The sequence below is a fragment of the Hirundo rustica genome, chromosome 4 (genome assembly GCF_015227805.2).
Source record: "Hirundo rustica isolate bHirRus1 chromosome 4, bHirRus1.pri.v3, whole genome shotgun sequence".
NCBI lineage: Eukaryota > Metazoa > Chordata > Aves > Passeriformes > Hirundinidae > Hirundo > Hirundo rustica.
Window position 1 is genome coordinate 74,658,054 of NC_053453.1, and position 24,671 is coordinate 74,682,724.

A 24,671-nucleotide genomic window follows, 5' to 3' on the forward strand; every position below is an offset into this window, starting at 1 on the left:
CTTAACATCCTTCATCCGTCTATCTGAAGCTGCTGGATTGTCATGTTGACCTAAATGTCTAGCACTGGTAGCCAATAAGAGACATAAATAACTAGAAGACACTTCTGGAAGTGTTAAATCTTGAACTTTTGTTTCCAGCTCTCAATCTGCAAAATGCAGACATCAGTGATTTACTTCAGAGGGCAATTAATATATCTTTCCCCCACCTCAAATCAACCTTATGAGGAAATTTTATATGCTGAGACAAGCCTTTAAATGCACAAACCTGTACAAAACATGTCACTTTTAAATTGGATTATTTCCTATGGATTGAGACAGCAAGAAAAAAAAATCCATGTAAACTGCTTGTGACTCAGAAAAATTTATTCCATGCTGTAAGCCAATCTCTCCACCTCAGACAAACTATTTCCCAAGCCCAATCATAAGAGTTTAAGATTTGCACGAAAAAATTCACCATGTGTTTCACAAATTTGTTTTATAAGAATTACTGTGCTTTATACACTTTTTTCCCAAATAGTGGAAGTTAGATCTGGACCTCAAGCCAAGCAGCAGATGTTGGAATTTCCGTGCAGAAGGCGGCTGCCAGTGACCCAGAGGACGCCCTCTTACTAAAGAGATGCTGATTCCATACAGAGTCTGTTAAGTGAGAAGGAATTGCCCACATGCACGTTCATGTAATTTTAGGACAGATCTCTGCAGGCTTTTTCCTTACAGGGGAGATTCTGCATTTTGGAAGGGCAAGGAAGGAAAAAATCATTACTTTACAGACGGCAAAACACAGCAAGTGCAATGTTGGTAACTCACCCACTAGTGTTTACGATGCCTCTGGGACAGAACTTGAACGGGACCTGAGACTTGACTGCTAAACCTCTGCACTAAACTTACATAAGAATGTAATCCTGTAATGTGCTATTTATGGTTAGCTTAGGCAATCTTATCTAAAGGGCCTCATGAGAAAAGTTACGCTCTAATACATATGGATGCGATAACATCTATTCTAGGCTAATCAACAGGCATTTGTACAATTAAAAAATGCCCAGTCAAGATTGAGGCTGCATTAGCTGTGGATCTCAGTAGGCTTTTTAAAGCCGTGCTGGCTCCCAAGAAGCCTGGTTTAACAAATGTGTCCCTAGTCAGAACCAGAAATATTAATAGAGGCTATCTGTCAGGTGAAGTTGATGGTTTGCTTGCTCCACGCTGCACTAGCATTTTGCTGTCTAGATCAAGTGTTTGTTAGTCTGCACCAGGCTCCCTGGCTCAGTTGTGGTACAAATTAAATACTCCCTGATGAGAAAACTCACAAATGGACCATTAGATAGTCTGTGTTGGGATTGTTATCACACGTGCACATGGATACAAACTGTGTCAGGCTTGGTTCCCTCAGCTTCCCCAAGTCCTCCAAGAGCACCAAGCACACAGCTAAGCTCAGTCTGTACCAGAGCAACTGACAGCGCAGAGTTTATGGCAGCTCCACTCAAGGTTTTTGCATGACTAAGGTTGGAAATAATTTAAGATACCAGTCTAGCAAGATCCTCAAATAAAAATAAACAAAATGCTCCCTACGGCTCTTCTGGAGAAGATTAACTCCTTTTCTGCTCACTGCATCTCTCTTTGCTAAAATCACAGAAATCAATGACGGTTTTCAACCAGCTCTCTCTCCAGAAGGTAAACAGGTCCCATCCATAATAAACTCTTCAGCCAAATGATATCATTTTCCCACATTGTCATGTCCATGTTCCACCTCCACAATGGAGCTACCAGACTTAGTTACTCATAGCTTCAAAATAAACAAGAAAATGGATGAAAGACTATCAAAGACTTTCTCAGAGGCATTAAAAATAATTTAAGCAAATCAGACTAACAAAGAATGTGAGTGTGTCATTGCCCTGCATTCTGTTGCTTGTAAATTGTTCCCAGTTCTCTTGATCTGAACATCATATGCAAAGAAGAAAATGCAATTTTAATGAAAAAGTTCCTCTCCCTCCAAAATCAACACACATGACCATACAGAATTTCCATCAAACTCAAGAATTTATAATACCAAAACTTCACCATGATTTCAAAATCATTTAAAGGCTTTTATGCTTGAAATCACAAAAAATCCTGGACCTTCCCCTTTCATTATTTAAAAAGGTTGCACAATCAGACTGACGCACCATGAGACTTCCTTTTCAGCTCTGCTTTGGTCATCCTTTGATTAATATCACATTTATCACAAATACAAGCATTTGCAAAAAAAGCCTTCTCCCACACACCAAAAAATAGCATGTATCATGTCTTCAAACTTGTCACAAAAACTACCCCAGCCCCACCATGGACACAGCCGAAAGGAAAATGATGGAATTACTTACTGGGAACTCCAGACACCAGCCGTAGTGGACGTAATACTCGGAAAGCCCGCAGTGCTTTAACATCGAACCCGGCTCCTTTTCCTCCTATTGAATTCCCCCCATCTGCTTTGGTTGCTTGTTCTAAAATTGCACTAAAAAGCCTGCAAAAAGAAAGAGGAAACAATGTGTAGGCAGACAGCAAGGCTTGGGCTCAACGGGAACAGAGATCATCACCATCATATCACCCAAAGCATCTCACAGACCTGTGAAGGGTGTCACACCTCTCTCTCATATGACATTCACATATGGTGCAGGAGAGACAGACTCTTCCCATATGCAACAGCCTATTGCTGATGTCTACACCATTTGCTAAACACTTGTTTCTGGAGCAGACATAAACATGACAAAAAGCTCCTCCTTCGTGCTCCTCCATGGCTCCTGGCAGCCAGCTATGGGCTACCAACAATTTGCTGTCTTTATAGACCAACAGTCCACCTTGGGGGAGAAAATCATCACCCTTAATGAAGCCAATCTTGAACTATCTGTCACCCATTTTACAAAGAATTAAGATTCACCAATGGCACTGCAGGTAGAATTTGGTGTAAACCTGAGGACCCTTTGGTGTAAACCTGAGATTTTAGGTAAAGGAGTGTATGCTCACACTGTGTGCTTGTGGATCCATTTTTAAATCCCCTGATGCACTGGCTAAGGAGAGTGCAAAACTGTCTTAGCAGTCTTATTATTAGAATGTTTTATTATACCAGCCTTAATGCTTTATCTTGGCTAGGAGGAATAGATGTTTTAAGGAGAAGATGTCTCAGAATGCATTTAAAAAGGCAAAGCAAGAAAGAAAATGCAATGTTCTTCTGTAAAAAGCTGAAGGCTCACCCTATCTGTTAATAAGAACTCGATTTAATAAATTAGCTTTCAGGAAGCAGCTTCCATTTTTTCTGGTAAAACATTAGTACATTTGGGGAAGGACGGATTCCTCATGAATTTGCTAATGTTATTGCTTTCAGCCTTGAAATCCTCAGCTTGAACCCAGCCAAATTCAGTAGAGGTTAAAATCTGCTCCAGTCTAAATGGATCTTTGGCTCTCTGTAAATAAGGTTTGTCTGGGAGTGGCCCATAGGGTGCCAGGGAGGTACCACAGACACTTGGAAGTTTCTTTCAAGGGTCACAAACACAGGGAGCTTGTCCTGGATATTAAAATGAAGATTCATTTACCAAAACATCTAAATCAACAGATTCCCCCAGCACTAAACCCACACAAAAACATGGATTAGAGGACTGCAAATGCAAAATTCCTTTCTTAAGCAAGTTTTTGTGTTTGTTTGGTGGTTCTTTTTTAAAATTTTTTTTAAATTCACATTGAGAGTCTTATAATACTTGTCAGCTGTGACTGAGGCACTCCTAACTGGATCTATTCAAAGCCTCAGCTTCAAGCACCGCAGAAAGAATTAACAACTAGGTAACGAGCATGGGAAAAACTGTGTTGGGGGAGGTTGGATGCTGAGTTTGTAGGTGTTGCAGAAGCAGGATGCAGGGAAGACAAAAACAGAGCCTGTGAGAAATACTGCATGGACTACAGATATCACAGAGAGAGACAAACAAGGGTTGATGCAAAGAACGTGAATTATTGGGATGTGTGCATTTCTTGAGCTGTGTACACAAATTACACAGCTGCAATTATCTGCTGGTCTTCATAATAGAAACTCTGTAGGTCAAATTTGGCCTAATGTGTTTTCAGTAAGCCACTGATTAAGCTCTAGCAATGTGCTCTGTTTCACATTCAAGCATTTCTATCTTTCTAGTCCACAGAAGTCCCATGATAGGTGATGAGTGATGTACCAATACAACAGTCCCAGCTTCCTGGGATCCTCTAGAGGAAGAAGAATTTACTGCAAAAAAGGCTTCTGATACCGTTTTTCAGCTCCAAGACTGGGAATCTTAAGGAACTCTGAGTCAGCAATTGTGCAAAACTGAGGGTCCATTTTCCTGATCCACATTTTCACTCGTCCCATGCTTTCCCAAGGAGCAGCTCTTGGCATTGGGCACCAAGGGGTTTTCTGCTGCCACTTGTACGGTGAGCAAACCAGACTGCTCTGGAATTCTGCTGCCCAAGCAAAGTCCTAAATTAGTTCAGGAGGAGCAGAAACACAGCCAGTAGGACACCTCACTCCTCTGGATACAAAGCCTGCCTTCCCAGACTAGTGCAGCTCCCCTGCAGGCCAGTTGGTCTTATTTTTGTGCTCCAGCCCTGGTGTGCTAGATGTGCTCTTTTGAGGTACCCACAGTCATCTGCTTCTCCACTTCAGGAATGATTTGCAATAATTCCTGCTGCTCCACCTTAAAAACCCTACATTTAAACCTGAATTGCATTGCTCCAGCTAATCCTGCTCTAATGCATTTACTCCACGCTTAATATCTCCCCTGCACTAATCCTGCTTTTTTTCTAATGCATTACAACTTCTTATTCCTCTCATTTATTTCACTCCCTTTGCCTTTTGTATTGGGGTCTAGGCTGTGCCCAGTGTGGCCTACTGAATCTCTAGCCCACTCTTCAAATTTATAGTACATCTTGTCAATTCTTCTTTGTGCTCACCACTTTTCTCAGTCAGGGCATGGACAGACATCCATAATGTTTAGCTACATAGTGCTCTTAGTTTTTGCAGCTAATTGCTTTCTAAACAAAGAAAACAGCCGGATGGATGTTAAACAATTGATGCAAAAGATGAGGCCAGAGCCCTTCTATCATACATTTATGTAGGAAATTCTGCTTTTTGATGAAAACCTTTTGGGAAAGTTTTCAGTAGGTGTGGTAGAGTGAGGAGCAGCTCTTTATCAGTAGGTATCAGAGTTAGTGTGCTCCAAGCACGGGGTGAGGGAATGCTGCGCTGACAGACAAATCAGAGTTTGGGTGGTATGGAAAAGGCAAGAGGGATAATCTCGCGTGGCCGCTGAAAATCTTACCACAAAACCCCCTCATCCTTCAAAAGCCAGACATCAACCCTATTTCCTTCCACCTAATTTCCACCAGCCTAAATTCATGCCCCATTTTAATTTGGATATCATACTTTCCACTGATGAAGCACAATTAACATCACCTTGATTTCTGAATTTTATTTGTGACATGGCTAAACCTTAACTAAATTCATCTGACAGACATGAACTACAAGAGCAGAAAACCAAATTTTTTATCACAAGCACTTGTGGACATGTTCCATGCTTTGTTTGGGTTTTTTTACATTTACATTTACCTCTGAAGTAAGAAGCTAGCTTCATTTGCTTTTTTCCCTTGTATTTTTCTATTTCCCTTTTGACATCTGATATATCAAAAGGGTTTTCACTTTGCTAGATGACCCCAACAGCAGCATGATAAGGCTGTAACCTGCTCTTCATCTTTTCCTCTGTGGGGAGTACACTATGATTTTTATAGCATTAAAAAAAAACTTGTCAAGGGCCTCCAAAATACAGAATGAAAACAGAAGGCTTGGTATTTCTAAGGCCAAAAATCCGCAGAAAAAAACACAGCTGAAAAAATCCTCTTAGGTATAAAAAAAGGAGTAAAACACAAAGGGTTTTTTTTCACAGTGTTTTACAGTTCACCTGTGATTTGTGAGTGTGAAAAAGTTTGGATCTGCCTTCTAGAAACTTCCCACAGGTCTTCAGAAATTGTGACCACATTTTCCAGTCTGCTCTGACTTCAGATCTTGTCCAAATATCTTCACTGCCTACTTCCCAAGTATGACTATAATACTGCCTTTCAAATTACAACACCTATTTTTTTTTTCTGGCAATAGTTACAGGTCCTTGGAGAATGACTGTGCTTGGCAGACAAACCACAGCACTGCCAGGAAAGACAAATATTCTTCCATCACAATGTTGTCAAGCTGGTCTTCCCTCAGGAGAAATTTCCTAATATTAAGGGACGCCAATGTGATATCTGAAAGTTTTAGTGTTTTCCTGAAGAGGAACAACAAAAATAAAGGAAGTGGGAGACAATTTGCCTAACCATTAGTGTTTGTGGGTTGTGCAGCTTAGGGGTCTGGCCTCTATGTTTAATTAATAATGTTGTAGAGCCTTTGATTGATACCCTCACACAGACACTCTTCAAAGCAGCACTTAAAGTGCTGCTATGGCAAAGTCAAAGGCTATTTAAAGAGAAGCCAGATTTAAGCTCTAAAAGACATAGCTGATAAATAAGCAGGTCTCCCACACTTCAAGAACGTTAAGCTGCTACAAACCTACAGACTAAAATGCATCCTTTCACCAGAAAACACAGCAGTGGTGTTCAGTGCTTCCCTCTGCTGCTGTTGCATTTTGCTGTGGCCTTGTTGGAATCACTGACTCTGAAATCCCCTTGGACACCAGGGATCCACCATCAGAAGGGAAAGTATACAGGCACATTGTTACAAACAGTACTTGCAGGAACTGTGACTCCCCTCTGAAATTCATACCTGGTCCTACACACATGTCCATTTTCCTCTTACTCTACAGACTGGTTCATTTGAAGGTAAAGGAAGCCAGATGTGCTATTATGAATTGAAGTTATATGTGGTGAACTGAGTATATATGTATTCTAAAGATCTAAAACCTGTCTTTTTCTTTTTTTTTTTCCCCTCCTTTAACTTACAAGAGTACTTGAAGAAGTGCTTCCCACCCAGCCTGTGTTTTGTGGCAAAGGCAGTTATGATTGAAAATGAAGAGGATTGGTAAGGCAGAACAAGCACAAATGGCAACTACCACAGTCACACCATCCTTTGCTCCACACACCAAATAATTTTATCTTCCTTCTGCCCCAGCTGTGCCCAAATTACTCAGCTTTCTCTAATAGCTCCATCAATAGGCAGAAAAAGGCACCACAAAGAAAGGTTCTTCTCAGCACTTGCGTCCTTCCTCTCTCTCTTCAAAATTTATCTTAAACCTTTGGGGCTTCCTTCCTGGCAAAATATTCAGATACACTGAAGTTTAAGCACAATGTCACTGAGGGATTTCAGACATCCCCTAGGAAAAGAGGACAGTGCAGGAGAGGAACAGATAGTATCACTAAGTAGGCTCTGCAGAGGGGCTGTGGAGAGGAAAAGCAGCGCACCAGCCTAGGCTGTGGTACTGTACATGTGAGTTTAAACAGATAAACATCAAAGGGACCCATCTGGCCTTGAAGTGGAATCTGTTTAACAGAGACCTTGGGGTCTTGGCCATGTTTATTATACTCATGTAATCCTTGCCCAGTTACATTTTTTGTTCCCCATCTAGTGACTAAGAGCTGCTGGAGGCAAAACCAGATAGAAGAGCTGAGAGCTGCTTCTGCCATGGGCAAGGGAATTAATTTCAGCCTGAATATCATCCTGCTGATTAACTGCCCCAGTAGGAAAATTGGAAAGGACTGTACTTAAACTAGATATAATGCTCCTCTGTGGTTTCTGGAGTCCCTCTCTCTCACATCCAAGAGAAAAAGAGGAGGTGATGTGTCCTCTCTTCAAAATGCTTCTTTCTCATAAAAATGAAAAGGGAATAATCACATTCACAGGAGTTTTGTTCTTCACTCTCTCTTCAACTTAGGCAGCGATTTCCAAGTAGGTGAGGCATCTGAGAGCATTCAAAAGCAGAACCAATGATGGAATTGCACATCTGCACCAGGGGAGGGGTAATGAAAACTGGATTTTTCAATTTTCAGGTACTGATGTGCTATGGGATCCTCTGTCTGGGGGTAGGAAGAAAGGAGAAGCACAATGGGCGTTGCTGTAAGGAGAAGCTTTATGGAGCCCAAGAGGTCTTGAGACTAAGAATAGGTTTCAGCCTGTTCTCCCTCCCCCTCACTGGGAATCCTCCTTCCACCCACTCTTATCCTTGGTGATGGAAAGTGGGAGGTATTGGGAAGCACACAGTGGTTAGTTGATTAAATATTTTGGGGCCACCACAAAAAAATGGTCAGGAAGGCGGACAGGTTTGGGGCAGAAACAGTGAGGGGGTTTTGATGACTAGGAGTGTCCCTTTTGACGTTTTCCCTAGGAACAGATGCAGGGTTTCCTTGGTAAAGAGGTGAAAAGACTACAGGTTTTTGTGGGCGATGAAACTCTCTAACAATGGAGTGGTGGGAGGATGGGACAAATTACTCAGGCAAAGGAATACTTGTTGCCTTTGTATTCAGAGGTAGTTTATCCTTCACCTCTTCCCTTCAACAACAACAATTCCTATCCCTTGCTTATCTCTAACCCTTAGGCAGAAAAAGCAGAAGGTGTATTATTTTCCTTTATTCAAATAAATTAAATGCCAAACTTGAAAACATGGAGAGGAATGAGAGAGTTAGAAAGGTTGTAGATCAAAGTAGCAATTTGATCTACAATAGTAAAACAAGTCTTTAAAAAGGTTAAAAGATTTAAAGGGTCAAAATTAAAAGTGTTGAAATCACCAGCTGAGCAGTGCAATTGAACTGAGGAACTTATTTTGTAAGTAGGAAAACCCGGGATTTAAATTTTTCTTCCATTTTTAGAATGAGAAACATCAGCAAAAGTTCACAAGATGGCAGAATTTATCTGTCATCAAATTCTTAATCTTAATTAAGGGATTACCTAAACATTATTTTTTAATATTCATACAGATTTAAAAACAAATGCATTTTCTTGCAGTTAAGCTCATTCAGGCAACTGACTTTATCCAACAGCCTTGGGCTGCTTTCTCTTTTCCCCCCTGGTTCCCAACGAGCAGTTTAATTTCCCTGTCTTGCAAACCATTAAAACAGTGTTTGTCAGGGGAACAGGATGGACAGCGGTGTCTAAGGTCACCCACATGTAATAGAGCCTTCACCCACCCCCGTGCTCCCCAAGGTTGCCAGTGTCCCCATGCGGGCAGCGCCTCAAGAAACAAACTTGGTACTCACCCTACTACCACAATTATAAAATCTAGTAAATTCCAGCCATTGCGGAGGTAAGCGTTGGGGTGAAAGAGAAGTCCGTATGCTATTACTTTTAAAAATGCTTCCACTGTAAAAATTATGAGAAAGAGATATTCCACTCGTTCCTGGGGAAGACAAGAGAACAAGAGAGACACTGGTTAGTGGGAGTGACAAATCACAGACCAGGATGTTTTGTTTTGTTTTGCACCAGTCCACCCCTGCAGCCTCCAGCTCACTGGCTGCCACCGGGGTACACCTCCCACTCCCACCTTGCTGGCCACAGGGCTTTGCTCCTCTGCCTTGCAGGGCCTGCAGTCACTCTGACAGTGCTCTGGCAGTAAATTTTACTTAGATTCTCAAATTTGCTGCCCTAGCCTCGGCAGGGACTGACCCCTGAACAAGCTTGGGCAAAGCAGGAGGGGAGAGGGTCAGGAGGAACCTCCCAGCCCTCAGGGCAAATATTCTCAGCCCTCAAGAATGAACTGCATCCTTTTCTGCCTCTGGAGGGGAAACGCTGCTGCGTGCAACGCTGTGGGGAGAGATGGGGAAAATTAAGAGGAGCCCACCAGAGAGTGACGTGTGTGTCAAACTGAGCCCTCTTTGGGATTCCCTTTTCTGTGGCTGGGGAATAAGTAGGCTGAACATGGGTGATACGTGATTCACAGATCAGGCTGACTAATGTTACAGGCTTTTAGTCATTCTGCCAGAATTGTACACATCCCTGCGAAACGCAGGCTGCAATTAAGCGTATCCAAACAAAGGCACTTCCAGTTACAGTACAGGCTGATTTAGGACAAAAAAGCAGGCTTTTGGAGTCAGCACACAGGCTAACCATCTCTCGTCCTCGGGGCTTTTAGCCCCAGTGTGCAATAAAGGATGGCAGTGTTGCAGAAATGGAAGGGATCTCCTCCTAAGTAGGAGGGAAACTGCAGCATTAGGTAATCACTACACAAGTGCTGCGTGGCAAGCTGAGTGGGAGACAAGTGCATGAAAACTAGATGACAGCTAAAGGAGACCAAGTCCCTGCAAGGTTAAACTACAAAGTTATTAAAAGTTCACGTTGAAGAAATAAGATATGAGATAAATACAAATTAAAACATCCTAGGCATTCCTGTCGTATCTTAAAGGATATCCAGCACAACAGTCAGACAGGTCACTATTTTTCTTTTCAGCTCCAAATTGCAACTGCCCTGTCCCTCTGTCCAGCTGAATTCGTGCATGACACTTTCATATTATACAGCAATATAGCATGAGCAGGATTACAAAAAAATCATTTGACTGCTGCCCATTTGAACATCTTCCATTCAGCTCCAGGTAATTAACAAATCACTAGAAGCCTGCAGATTTAAAAAAAAAAAAAAGCGATTGCCAGTTCATCAGCATGTTTACATTAATACGGTGTTTTAATCGTCTGAGAAACCCCATCTGACAGCAGCAGGCACGTGTTTGTGCTTTAAAATACTGCTGGCTTCCCTCAGACAATGCTTTCCCAATGCCTGCAGTATCCCCCCAGTGCTCAGCACTAGGAATACCTAAAAAAAGGAGTGTCATTCTGCAGTTATCTGATCCGGTAGTAAAGCTTCGGAACACGCCCACAGCAGAGGATTTGTCTGTCGGTGTCCCAGATGGAGACACAGCAGCACACCAAGGATTGCCCTTCCCTTGAACTCAGAAAACAACAGCAGACAATACCACGCTCCCAGATCTACAAACAGTGAGTGCTTGCAACCAGGAGTCCAGCCATGGGTTTGAGCACAGGAAAGAGCTCCATGATGGCCTGTATGCTCCCTGAAGGGCCTGGTGTGGTGCCCCTTCTCCTTCCACTGCAGCTGGGAACTGACACACAAATCATAGCCAAACAGACCCCCGTGATCCATCTCCACAAACACATTTGGAAAGCAGGACCAGCTGTTGTGAAACCTCCCAAACCAACCCCAAAAGAAATGCAAAATGACCCCGTTGATGGGAAGTCCATGCGTTCCTCCCAGCTGCCCTGCACCTTTGTGCTGCCACGTGGCTCCGCCAACATGGCCCGGGGCCCAGCCCCACAGAGAGAGCTGGTGGGAGCTCTGCCTCAAGGAGCAACGCCCCTAGTCTGAAAGGACAAGGTAAAACCTGTGCAGAGAATCAAGAAAGATGAGAATGGGCTCTGAGGGAGAAGAACCTGCCCCAAATGGAGGATGGGAGCAGGGAATGCTGCGCCCGAGATGGACATGGCCTCGCTAGTGCCAAGTGAACACCTTGAGGATGGAAACAAAGATTTCTCTTACGGCAACCCAACCCAGTAACTTTCTCCCTGCTTCAACCAGGGGCTTTGCACAGTTGTGGGCAAGCTCCTTTTCCCTCCCACAAAGAGGACAAGCTGCTCCTCATCCTGCCTCTGGGGCTGCCCTGCACGCTCCGTTCAGCTCCCTCCACAGACACACACGGGTTCAGGACAGAGTGCTGCCGGCCCTAAAACCCCTTCGAGTAGCCACAGCTGAGATGGCACACGGGCATGAGGAGAAGCCCAACTCATCCAACATCTCCAGGTGCCTTTGGGAGCAGGAGGGCAGAGCAGGCGAGGTGGAAGGGCTGAGGCTGCTCCGGTGCCCAGCAATGAACAGCAAACACTGTCCCTGGCCTCATTCCACTGAAACACCTGTGCTAATGACAGCGAAAGGAGCCCAGGAGAGAATAGACTTGGGAAAACTGTGGAACTCTGCAAGGGGCTGACAGCTGGTCTGTGAGCCAGAAAGAGTCAATGGATAAGATCCGTGTGTACCCCGAGAGCAATTTCTACTGAGGCCATTGACATGGAAACCAAAAAGGAAAAAATAAACAAAAAAAATCTACAACTAGAAAAAAATATTTTAAAAAAAGTTTTATAAATACTAACTAAAAACAGTAGTAAAGACTACTCTGTACCAATAAGCACCATAATAATTTGTTGTAATCAATAAACCACCTACAACTAGAAAAAAAATTTTTAAAAAAGTTTTATAAATACTAACTAAAAACAGCAGTAAAAACTACTCTGTACCAATAAGCACCATAATAATTTATTGTAATCAATAAACCACCTACAACTAGAAAAAAAAATTTTAAAAAGTTTTATAAATACTAACTAAAAACAGCAGTAAAAACTACTCTGTACCAATAAGCACCATAATAATTTATTGTAATCAAAAAAACACCTACAACTAGAAGAAAATATTTCAAAAAAAGTTTTATAAATACTAACTAAAGACAGTAGTAAAGACTACTCTGTACCAGTAAGCACCATAATAATTTATTGTAATCAATAAATATAAACTATTTTAAAAATATACATAGAAAACAACATACCACCATAAAAAACAAAAACCTTCTAAACTTTCACTAAATCCCTCTATATGTCATAGCTGTCTAAACAACAACATGGAACAACTTATTTTTTTGGTTTTTAATTACTGTTTTAAAAAATATTTAGTGCTGCATGGAGCAGGCAATATATCAACAACTAACACTTTCCATTTGGCTGGGTTTAGGAGCTCGTACCTTTTCTGTCTCTAAAGATGCCTGTGGGACTGCAGACACTTTTTGTTATTGTAATAAATGCTGCTTGTTGAACCATGCTGTTATGGGGTTAATGCTATGCCAAAGTATTGCACACACGTGCATGTACATACACCTATACACTGATATATACATAGATACAGCTACAAGCTGTTTGAACAAATTCCTTACAGTGCTTCAGCTAAGATGGAAATATCCATAAAAGAAATGAAGTTCTATAAAAGCTTCTGAAATTAACATAAGATACAGAATGTTGAGCAGAGGATAGATTTTATGATCCTCTGCACTTAAATTAATGATTTCAGGGTCTAAAATTGAAGGAAAAATACTGCTGAGATTAAACAGCGCAGCTGCTCCAGGACCATTTCACAAAGCTACTCCTGCTCAGTCTCAAGAAGAATTTGCAAAGTCTACTAAATAATTTGTGTCCCCTTTTCTTCCTACACTATAAAACTAAAGAGCCTTTATGAGCAGAGCATAACTCAGTAATGCCGTAGCATAACCGAGTTCCCCGGAATGTGGACTGCAGTCCCAATTCTGATGCCACCTTGCCCACTGAGGGCAGAGGTGTGACACAGCCACCCCCTGACTCAGGTTAGAAGTGACAGGACACCCTCCCAACCCTCGGCAGCCACAGAACGATGGATTTGGCTCTGCTAAATGGGCACCTCCACTTCTGATTGCTCATTTGAAGCTTTGCTCTCACAGATGAGGTAGACCAGGGCCCGGTGTTTCAATCTCCCAAGGGACACAGCAGCGCAAAGCATCTATCACGCCAACCCCTCTGAGAAGCTGATTTGGTACAATTTTAGAAGGAAAGATAGATAAATATTGGTATTTCTCTCTGAGAGAGCTCCCTGCTGCCAGGAAGGGAGGGAGCTGAGCACTACCTTTATGGGACTGAAAGGAGATAGCAACAGCATCGCCCCTTGAAACACTAATCCAAGCCACAGCATTAAAGGAGAGGGAAATTTGGAGCTGCAAGAAAGAAGGAACAGCATTTTTTTCATTTGTCTCTTAGAAATAGGAACTATGGCCATGTGGCTGAGGCACATGAAGTATACTGCAGGCTGCAGAATTACAAAGCAGGAGCTTTCTGCTTGGACAATAGGGACATAAATGTTTTGCAGACCAAAGAAAAAATACCAACAAAATATGACTGGAAGAAGAGGAAGGATAAAAGTCTTCGAAAATGGAACAGTCCCTGGAGCACACATGTTCTGGGGCTGGCTGTAACCCCTGCTTGGCTTTCTTTTGGGGTTTTTTGGTAGATACAGGACGTGAGCATGAGGTACCCTAGCTGACAGATTAGCCAGCTCTAACACTGCCAAGAAGCAACCTGTACATCATCTTACTCATAACAAAGAAACAAATATTAACTTACTCTTAGGGCTCTAAGATATATTACCGAAAGAGGATTACTGTATTATGCATGAAGCCTCTCTAATCCCATGTGTCTTCCAAAGAAGTTATAGGTTTGGTTTTGTTTATAATTTTTAAACTGTAGCTAATGTCCTCTTGGGCTCATAAAAGGAGCCTGAAAACAGGAAATCCAAGGAAATTATTCCAGGGTGCCATAAGGCTTTTCTCCTGTCAGTGAGTAGACCAGTTTCTGAGAAATGGTCATCAGAATGATTCACTGTATCTTGATCCCAGCTCTCTAAACTCCATCCATCCATCCATCCATCCATCCATCCATCCATCCATCCATCCATCCATCCGTCTGTCCTCCTTAGTTACGTTTTCTTTTTAAGAAAGATGAAATGACAATCAGGTCCTCGCGTTTCACACACACCAGCCAAAAGCGCTTACAATCTAAAATTCAGTCACCAAATGTTTGCTCAGACTCTGCCGTCTCCCTCCTTGCATTCTGATCAGCTTGTTACAAACCACGTTTCAAAAACTGCAGCTCGTATGTTTGAAGTAATGAGTCACAAGTGCTGCGCAGTTAGAACCTTCATGGGGCTGCTCGTTTGACCTCAGCTACATCTGAGCCTGCATTATTATTCCCTAAAGCTTCTTTAAACATAAGAGAACATATCAGTATTACAAATACCCAGATATCCAAGGAAAACAGCAGTGTTTTAAGGGCCTCTGTCATATAGGATGTTTTGGCAATGCTTAAGGGAATAGGCTCCAAAAGATACGAATCAGAGTGGAAGCACTCAGACCTTCCCCCAGCAGGGAAAGCAATCTTTTCTGATGGTCAGGAAGGAGACTGAACTCCTGGGAAAGGCCCAGAGACTCCATGAAAAATGGTTCCATGATTCTTGGATTACAGATTGTCATCACATCTGGGATAAGGATATCCTCACTAACCTGGAGACTGCTGCTAACATGAATAACTCTGACCTTCACTGAGGAAGAGCCACATGTGTGCACTTAGGGGATCAATTCAATAAAGAAATTGTTAAGACAGGTTTGTTGACAATGAGCACTTTTGAGTGTACTTAGTCACTCTGGAGACATTTTTCATGTACGTACACATTAAAATATTCAAGCACATGAGGGAATAAAACTTAGGACAAACCATGTTTGGATTTTTTTTCTCTCAATTTCTCCTTATAATTACTGTCACTGCAGAAAAAAGTGATCATATCCCTTCAATAGAGAGAAAGGGATGATAAGATGTCACAATACTGAACATAACTCCATTTGCTGCTATTTCTGGTCCTAAAACACAGCACTCCTTCTACATGTTCCCCAAAAAGAATATCCCCAAAATTAGAGCAGAGGGACACTATCTGATTTTACCTGACAAAACAAGACCAAAGAAGAAAGTGGGTGACTACCACTGAACTAAAGATTAACCCATCATTTTGGTAAGCAGGAGTCAGAGGGGCTTCTGAAAGGTTGGATTTCCAAATATGACCAGCGCTGCCTTCTCTCCACTCCAGCCAAAGACAGCATCAGGCTTTCACATGAGCAGAGTTAAATTCATACCAAGCACTGCAGAAATATCAACTTTTAATTAACCCCATGTAAATGGGGGATTGGCTTTAAAGGTGTCCAACATAAATGAAAGACAGGATTCTCACTAATCTGAAAGAAGCAATTATAAAACAGGAATGTAGTGCAAGCCAGCCTTTGGTACTTAATGATAATTCACAACGTGCCCACGATGTATTTAAAGAACTTCCCCTGAAATGAATAGAAGAGAGAACATAAATAGTTTTCAATTATTACAGGCCTCATGCACACGCCCTATATTCAGGGGTTCCTGGGCAAATCAATGAAACCTTCATGCATAACTCTTCTGCAGAATTTAGTCTGTACAAGATCCTTGGATTTTTTAGAGTACTTTGGCCAAAGTATCAAGTTGAATTTATTTACTGGTTTAGTGGAACTATGCTGCATGTCAGAGTCCAGTTGTAATGCAGAGCCAAGGTAGTTGTCCTGGTTTAGGGCAAATTTGGGAGGAAACTTCCAAAGGGGTCCCTCTAGAAAGCAGATTCAAGAGGACCCTCCCACAAATCTAAACCCAAAACCTCTTTTTGGTTTGGGAGAAGATTTCCTTGGGGAAAAGTGGAAAAAACTGTTTAACAAGCAAAATATTCACAAGCATAAAAAATGACGATTGGGGATACAAGCATCACAAAGTCAGCCTGGGACAGGGGTCGATCCCCTGCGCTCTTTGCCTTGTACAAACAAACTTTCCCTTCCACTCAGGCACCTGCTCATGCTCACAGCAACCAGAACACGGATGATGAATGTCACTGCCGTTCTGATTTATCCTCATTTCTCCTACATTTCTCACTAACAGAGGGCGGGAAAACAAGCCACAAGTACACAGAATAACGTCATTATTGGGAGTCCTACGTTTCAGAAAGGGGGGACGTGCCAATAACATTTGGATAGCAATACAACAGGAATATTGTTTAAAACCATTATGCTAGAGAAGGTTCTGGACAGCTTGATTAATTTTGAGGACAGTCCTGCTTGGAGATACAATTTGAACCAGACAACCTAAAAAAATCCTTATTCAAGCTACATTTTTTCTGAGACTATATATGCATGTTTTATATCTCTAAATGTGCCTCTAGTCCTCAGAATAATCTAACAAACTTGATATTTCCTTTCCATTGTACGTCAGTACTTCCCAGTGGGATACCTCATTGTTCGTAATAGAGATGGCCAAGCAAGCACCTTTCTGGATACACAGAAAGGATTATGCATCCATTCAAACTTAAAACTTGAACTCTGGTGCCAATTAGACAATGCCTAGTGCTTATAAAATATTTCTTTACTGTCTTTGTCTAGCAATACCAGAAATCTCTTGGGTGCTGTTGCTCAAGATGATTTTTTTTTTTTTTTTTTGACTGAAATAGAACAATAGGATCCTGTTGATACATGAGTCAAATCCAGAGAATATGTTCCTTATGGGTTCAGATTTTCTTAGGCATGACCAAGAACTGAAGCCATATAAACAGGCCACGAACAAATATTCCAAACTGAACAGCTCTGAAGAGGCAAAGAAGGTTGTATCCTAATTTTTTTTGCTGTTTTGATCCACCGCTCTGATTAAACTGAAATGAGCTGTCACTTTATATTTTGATCAGACCAATAAGAGATTACTCTTCTAGGAGGAAGCAAAATCAGGGAAGGCAGCATAAGGCTTATGGGTGAGAGAGCCTCATTTAGGATCTCTGGATAGAAATTAAAAGGTGGCAAGGTATTGTTACCGTGCCTAGGAATTAAATTCACGCCTAGAAGAAGCTTTTGCTGGTTTCCTTTAAGCATTTTTGGAGGCAGTGAGGCAGCCCAGTGTCTTCTCCCAAGGTTAACGCAGCCATTAGAAACACCCCCATCATTTTTCCATCTACCAGCCATGGTACCAGAACCATCCATTTAAATCAGAGCAGCCCCAGTCCAACAGCTGTATCTAATAGATCATCACCAGGCATAAGTGTCTCACCCAGCTCCCAAAATGACTCCAATAAGTGAGAAATTGGCTACCCACCGTGCTCAGGTGTCTGCACTCAATCACGTACACAATAAAAGTCCAGCAGCCACAGAGCATTTCAGTGCTCCACTTCATTAATTTTTTAAATCATTATTAATCTTAAAAAACACGCTGGCGTTAAATATTGAGTGTTTTGTTGCCGTACAGAACTCTGTGTGTGTATTTATCTCCACTTAAGGAGGGATTCTGGAGAACTATCTAATTAAATAATGGTTCATTAGGACAGTTTCTAAAAGGTCTTCTCCACAATGCATCATTCTAAGCAGGATACACACCTGCTTTTGGAAACAGCCTACGTGACCTCAGCAACAGCAGCTCCCATGATTTTAGCGTTTTGCACCACCTGAAGGGGCAGGTCTGGAGTTCTTATCGTGATATCACTTCAATCTGATCATCGTTACACAATCAGTGCCTGCAGCACATCATTTTTCAATCAGTCTCCAAAATTCTTAGTGGTAGGCATGAAGCTTAACAAAGGTGAAACCCAGCCATCTGACTGCCAAAAAGAGGCCACCCTGCCCTCATGAGATTTATTAATTTCCAATCAATTACGTGATTAATTTCAAATAAATTCCAATTAAATTACAATTTATTTCCAATCAATTACATGATTTCAGGAGCTGACAGTTTAATTGCCTTCAATCAATTTTATGGCAACTTAAGGGTTTGCCTGCCCTATAAACTTAGACTTGCCACACCAACAGGCACACTGGGAAATACTCATGGTCGTATTCAGTCATCTGTCCAAAAACTTGACCAAAAACAGCTCCAGCATGAAGGGCTGAATTCCCAACAGGGCTCAACATGGGATAGTGATATACCTGTAATAAGACTTTCTATGTGCCAAGGATTTTTTACAGACCCCTCATGGATAAGAGTTATATTCCATATGCTTAATTTAATGAAAAATCATCTCTCTCAGAAAGTTAGGTACTGGGTTTTGTGGGGGGTGTTTTTTTTTTTTTTTTTTTTTTTTTTTTTTTTTTTTTTGTTGATTTTTTTTTTTTTTTTTTGTTGGTTGGTTGGTTGGTTGTTGGTGATTTTTTTCAGTTTTTTGGGTTTGTTTCGGGGTTTTTTTGGTGGGGTTGTTTCATTTGATTGACTTGGTCATTTTTCTTTCTTTACTTTTTAAAATTCTCTGGTCCTACAAAGTTTTGAATAATTCCAGTGCACACCAGCATAGACTAAAACAGGCCCTTAATCAGGGGGAATTTTGCTGCTAGTTTTGCCTGGTAGGCTGAACTGCTCACTTCTTTGTCTTTACACTTTCTCAGGTAACTCTAAAAAACTACAAACTTTCCCTAAACTGCCTTGCCAGGGGAGCCCAAGCCTGCACACCCACGCTGAGCTGACAGAAGGGCCGGCGTCGCCTTGACACAGAGAACATTTCCAGAAGGGAGCAGCAGCCAAAGGAAGGAGGAATTGGGCAGCTCTCATGCAGAAAGAGCTCAGCAAACACCTCCTCAATAAACCACAGACACACCCAGCGCTATTTGGACCCTCTCTGGGTCACTCTCAACCACTGAGCTAGAGCTGCAAGCGAGCCCCTGCAGAAATCTGGCCCTGCATCTGTGTTTTAACAGATTTTAACTGACTGACTGCCCAAAAGACCTCACCAAACCCCACTTTTGAAACAACTCTGTCAAATGCATTCTAATCCCATCACTCTTGCACATTTTGGGATGCTCTAATTTATGTTTTTAATCTACTACAATTCTTTTGTAATTGTTTGTGCAGCGATGCCTGACAGGGAATGCTTTATAAATAAATTGAATTTATGACTATTTATAACCTCCCCCTCTTGAAATTTCTCAGCAAATAAACTGGTCCCACAGCTCGACCTTCTAGGGCTGGGGTTTCTCTGCACACATTTGTACAAACACACAATGTGCATGTATGGAAGGAAGAGAGAAAGGGACAGAGAGAGTGTGCACGTCTGTGTGACCTTTTCTTTCCATGAGTAACTTAAGGGCATATTTAACATTCTCTTCACAGTGCTCAGGGCAGACAGGAAAAAAACAACTGAAGGGGATGAAGAATGAAAAGTCCTTTCAGCTTCTTCATCTCAGGCTCCATCCTTCCTTTTGTGGGACAAAGATTTCCATGTTTTGTTTACTACCCCTGAGTAAGTTTCTCGCTGCTTGAGCAGACAGGACACATGAGATGAGGCAGATATAAGGACCTCTGACAACCAGCACATAAAACTCATTTTATTTCCTTAATGGAAGGCTAATTGGTAATTAAAAACATGACTGTGACCTGTGCAGTACCCAGAGAATAGAAACTGATTTCATTTCAAACAGATAAAGCTCGCAGAGCTGCAGCTCTGCCGAGGAGCAAGACTTTCTGGGCAAGGAGAAACGAAAGAAGTGCTCAAGATTTTTAGCAGGTTTTGCTAATTTAGGAAAACAAAACAAACCACACACACACACACAAAAAAAACCCCAAAACAAAACAAAAAAAACCCACAAAAAACCCAAACAACAACAAAATCAAACAAACAAACAACAACCAAAAAAACCCCAAACAAAACAAAAAAAAACAAACACCAAAAAACCAAGAACTTTGCCAGTTCTTCAGTGTCTTGGTTGACTCCCCAGAGCCTCTCTCTGCTGACCCTCACTGCAGTTGCTGCTGATGTTGAAACAGACCCAGGGACAAGAAGCTGGAAAATGGAATTCCGATTCTTGTCTGGCCTCCCCCACTCAAACCCGAGGAAGGATTTTCATTTCTTGTAAGAAAAGCATGTGCTTCACCCCCCTAGGTGTGCCTATTGCAGGGATAAAGGGAAATTAAAGCTCTCACTGGATGCCACCAGCTCTCACCCAGTCAGGCTGGGGCACCCTCAGCCTCCACCCCAGAGCTCACGGCACTGGGCCAGGTCACCTCGTAAAAAACAATATTTGGATTTGCTTCAAGCAAGCCAAACGCACAGACCTGGGAATGTTAAAACACTTCTGCTCAATAAAAACGTTTAAACGCGAGGCGCTGCTATTCCTCCACCGAAGCTCTCTGAGGATTTCCCTTTACGGACAAGGGGGATGTTGCATTCAGAATATTTCCAACTTTTCCTTCTAATACTCAACAAATAATGTATTTATTAGATTATTAGAATTAGATTATTTCAAAGTAAGTTTTGAAATACTGGAATTTTTCAGACAATGCCTAGATTCCCACCAGCCTAGCTGGAAATCAGGAACAGAAACTGGGAAAAAAAAAAAAACAAACAAAAAAAACCAGCTATGAAATGGGTTAATACATGCTAATGCATTTAATTCATTAAAAACAAGGAAGAAGGATTTCTAATTAAGTTCAGACACTAATAAGGAATGAAGATTGCACCCATGCCATTTTTTTGCAATTGAAAACTCTGTAAATAACTATGGTGAGCACTAATTACCGTGCCAGAAGAGAGGAGAGTCCTCCCATTTACCTGTATTTTCTTTTACTGTGATAAACCCTGAAGCCAGTATTTATTCTCATGCAGATGAAATAAAAACTAAGAAAAACATTACAGTCTGGACAACGAGAGGTCAAGAATCTTATTAATATCCTATAATGTCCTTTAATTAAACTCAGCTTGATTAGCCTCTGGCTGGTTTGCAAAAAGGTGCATTCTTCCTATATTCCCTGGTTGCAGGGATATATTCCCTATATTCTCTGTCTCCTGCAAGCACTGCAGGCTGTGGGATCTCTGTCTAAACGGAAAATTAGATTGCAGCTGGCCTGTCTGAAAAAAAAAAATAAAATTAAAGAAATAAAAGAGATCTAAATCCCACCCACAAGCAGAACTCCCTTTTATCATTTAAGTCAAATTCTTATGACACCCATCACTCAGGGGGGCCAATCCTGGTGGAAACATCTCTCAGAACTCAGATTTCCTCCACGTCAGAATGCAGGCAAACATCCTGCCAAATGGACTTAAATTTCAAAGATTTTGTGTTCACTTGATGAAAATAAGATGTTACAGCCTGTGTTTTCACTCCCTCTGTTCCCAAGGCTCCCTTTCTCTTCCATCACCCTCAGGCTCGAGCAAACAGGATTCATATTGATCTGTCTGAAAATTATTTTTAATGCTATTAATGTTGTAGGCTGCTGTAATGGACAAGCTTTTCACCCTACTTGTTCTGACTGATCTGCAACACACTAAACCCATCACTTGCCTTGCTGCTGGCCAAGACCCAGCCTCCAGCACAGAAAAAAAAAACCAACCAAAACATAAATTTGACAAACGTGATGAAATTTCTCGTGAAACAAAGACCTGATTTTGAAAAAAAAAAAAAGATTTTAAATTAAGTCTTTATATGGACATAATTTCCACCAGCTTCTAGAAAGTCTGTACAAACAAGAACTGAGAAAAACAGGGGACAGTAAACTTTGGGCTAGTAACACCAAAAATATTCTGCACTAACACAAAATCAAATTGCACAGACTTGTGGGATTTTAGCGTTTTCTTTCAGTTGTCTACAAACTACGCTAAGGCAGTGCTGTGCTAATGTTTGAGTTCGGGGGGGGAACTAATTAAAAACCATAATTAAATGGAATAAGCCGCTATTATTTATGTAACAGCGAAAAGGGTGTTAAAAGAACAAACAGAGACATGGAAAAAATAATTTTGATATTGCTCCTTCATTCTGTTTTGACTGCCTTTGGTACTGTTAGTAACACAGATGGAAGGGGAGCCAGTTTTGCAGGTAATAAGCATTGCTCAGTCCACAGTTTACCCTTATCCTTTGACAGACTGCAAGAACAAACACGGCAAGCTAAAATTAACTCACAGAATATTTTATGAATGAAAAAGGAGCCGCTGAGTCAATTTTCGCAAACGCTTTTGTGTTTTGCTGAAGTCTTCTCGTTTTAGTCGCTTGGTCTAAACTGAAATTCTCCAAAATACTTTCTTCTCTCCTAAGAATTTCTTCCCTATAGAATCCATCAGGATTCATGAAGAATTAGAAAAACACTCATAGGACAGCATGGAGCAAGGAGCTGTCTCAAGCCTCTGAGCATGACTCCACAAGCTACTTCCCACAACTTAAATTCCAAACAGATCTCTCACTTGCACGTCCTCTGTTTCACTCTTCTGTGTGCTGTCTTACCCTGCTATATTTCTAACCCAATTTGTTTTCACAAGGAGATTTTAAAAAAAAATAATAAATAAACATAAGCAATGAGGACTATGAAACCACCGGCCTATGGCAAACGCCATAAAATAAAATAAAATAATGAAGGGAAATTCTTTAATTTTAATTAGCTCCCCTTCTGCAATCATTCCCTTCATGAAAAGTTCAATTACCAAGAGCCAGTGCTGTTAGATTCTCCGCACTATATTATAGTTAGCTGGGCTGTTACACAGAAATGGGAACCGACAGTGGAGTCTCTGGTACAGTTTGCCAGATATGAAACTAATAGGGCTGAATTATGCCCAAAGTCTTCTGGAGCTGCCTGAAAGGATGAGATTTCCAGCCTGAAAGGGTAAGTTTGTCTCATCACGTAGGTGCTTTAGATCGTCAGAGAAGGCTGCAGGGGTTACACAGCCAGTCACATACTGAATGTGACTCAATGTCACGCTGCTGCAGAACAAAACAAACAAAAAAAAGAAAACACCAGGCCAGGATGTGTAAACAAACATAAGAGCCACAAGACTCAAGAAAAATTCCTTCTGCTCCACACAGCAGGGGTGGAAGCTTGGCTGAAATTCTGTGAATGAAAGGACAGACTGGGGACGATCCAAGAGAGATCGACAGGGATCTCCTGAAGTGTACAAAAATTACCTGAGAGGAAAAGCTGCCGCGGTGAGATCGTTCAGGACAGAGAAGGCAAATCAAGACAAGGCTCTAGACTGCTGCAGGGAGGTGGAGAGTAATTAATCTGCCTGCTTTCGCTTAGGATACAGCAGGAAGTAATGGCGCTACACTGGCATAAAGAGGGTTCAGGATGGCCCTTAAGGGAACCTCTCCTTGGGATGCCAGTATTGGTGAGAGACAGAGCCACACTGGCTGGGAAGTTGCAGACTTTAAATCCCTGGTGTTGGAATTCTGGAGACTTGGATTTCGAGATTTTGGTATATAGTAATATATGTGAAGCAATATGGAGGACTTTGGGCATTGTCTGGGTCCTTCTTCACCTTCTTCCTTCTTCATGGGTTTGGACGATTTTTTTTCTTATAGGGTGAAAGGGTCCACATTGCAGGCTTCAAGTGGTCAATTATTGGATTAAAAGTATAAATAATATAGGTGCCATCTCATTATTGGGAGATTATCACTTAAATAACCTTGGAAAGAGTTAGAAGTGGCCATTTCACTGCCATTTCCTACCTTGTTAGCTAGAACTCACAACTCATCTATCTGTAATATAGATAAGAATTAATAAACATCCGAGTCTGAACAGGAAAACTGCGCCCGTGCATTAATCCCGGCTCTAGCATGAAGAAAAGACAATAAGAATCCTCACACCCTATGGTTAAATTCTCCTGTGGGGTAGGATGACTAAATGGCCTACCAGGGTATCTTCCAGCCCTAACTTTTGTATTCCTGAGGCTCTAATAGATGTCCATGGACTCAAGGTCCAGCCAGATTTATCTCATCAGGGAGGCAGCTGTCTGTTGGGTTTGGACAGAACGGCTCCAGGAGACAATCCTTCTCTATTCACGGGTGAAAAGCCTTTCAAAACGTTTCTGACACCCATGCAGCTAAGGCAGATCGAGGCAAGAAATCTATTAGTCATTTGGGATTTCAAGGAATGCCTCCATGTGTCATCATTCGAAAAAAGAGCTCAGTATCTCTCTTGGGGGAGGAAGAATTCGGGCTTCTCCCCAGGGCTGAGCACTTTGGAAATGTCACAGCAACTGTGCTGGGATGGAGTGAGTTTTTTCTGTTCTTGTGCTGCAGTTTCAGGGTCCTCAAAGATTACGCTGCAGAGCCCAAGCTAAGAGGAAGGATTTTCC

The 24,671-nt window shown here is 41.7% G+C and overlaps 1 protein-coding gene across 2 annotated transcripts in view; it reads right to left on the reverse strand.

The window, feature by feature from the left end:
• CACNA1C (calcium voltage-gated channel subunit alpha1 C) overlaps positions 1–24,671 on the reverse strand; it is a 463,700-nt gene that overhangs the window by 179,811 nt on the left and 259,218 nt on the right. For both annotated transcript variants that reach the window (XM_058420136.1, XM_058420137.1), the window contains exons 4-5: positions 9,214–9,353; positions 2,352–2,491 (exon numbers count right to left, since the gene is read on the reverse strand). In XM_058420136.1, coding sequence (XP_058276119.1) covers positions 2,352–2,491; positions 9,214–9,353 — 280 coding nt within the window. The remainder of the gene's footprint in view (positions 1–2,351; positions 2,492–9,213; positions 9,354–24,671) is intronic.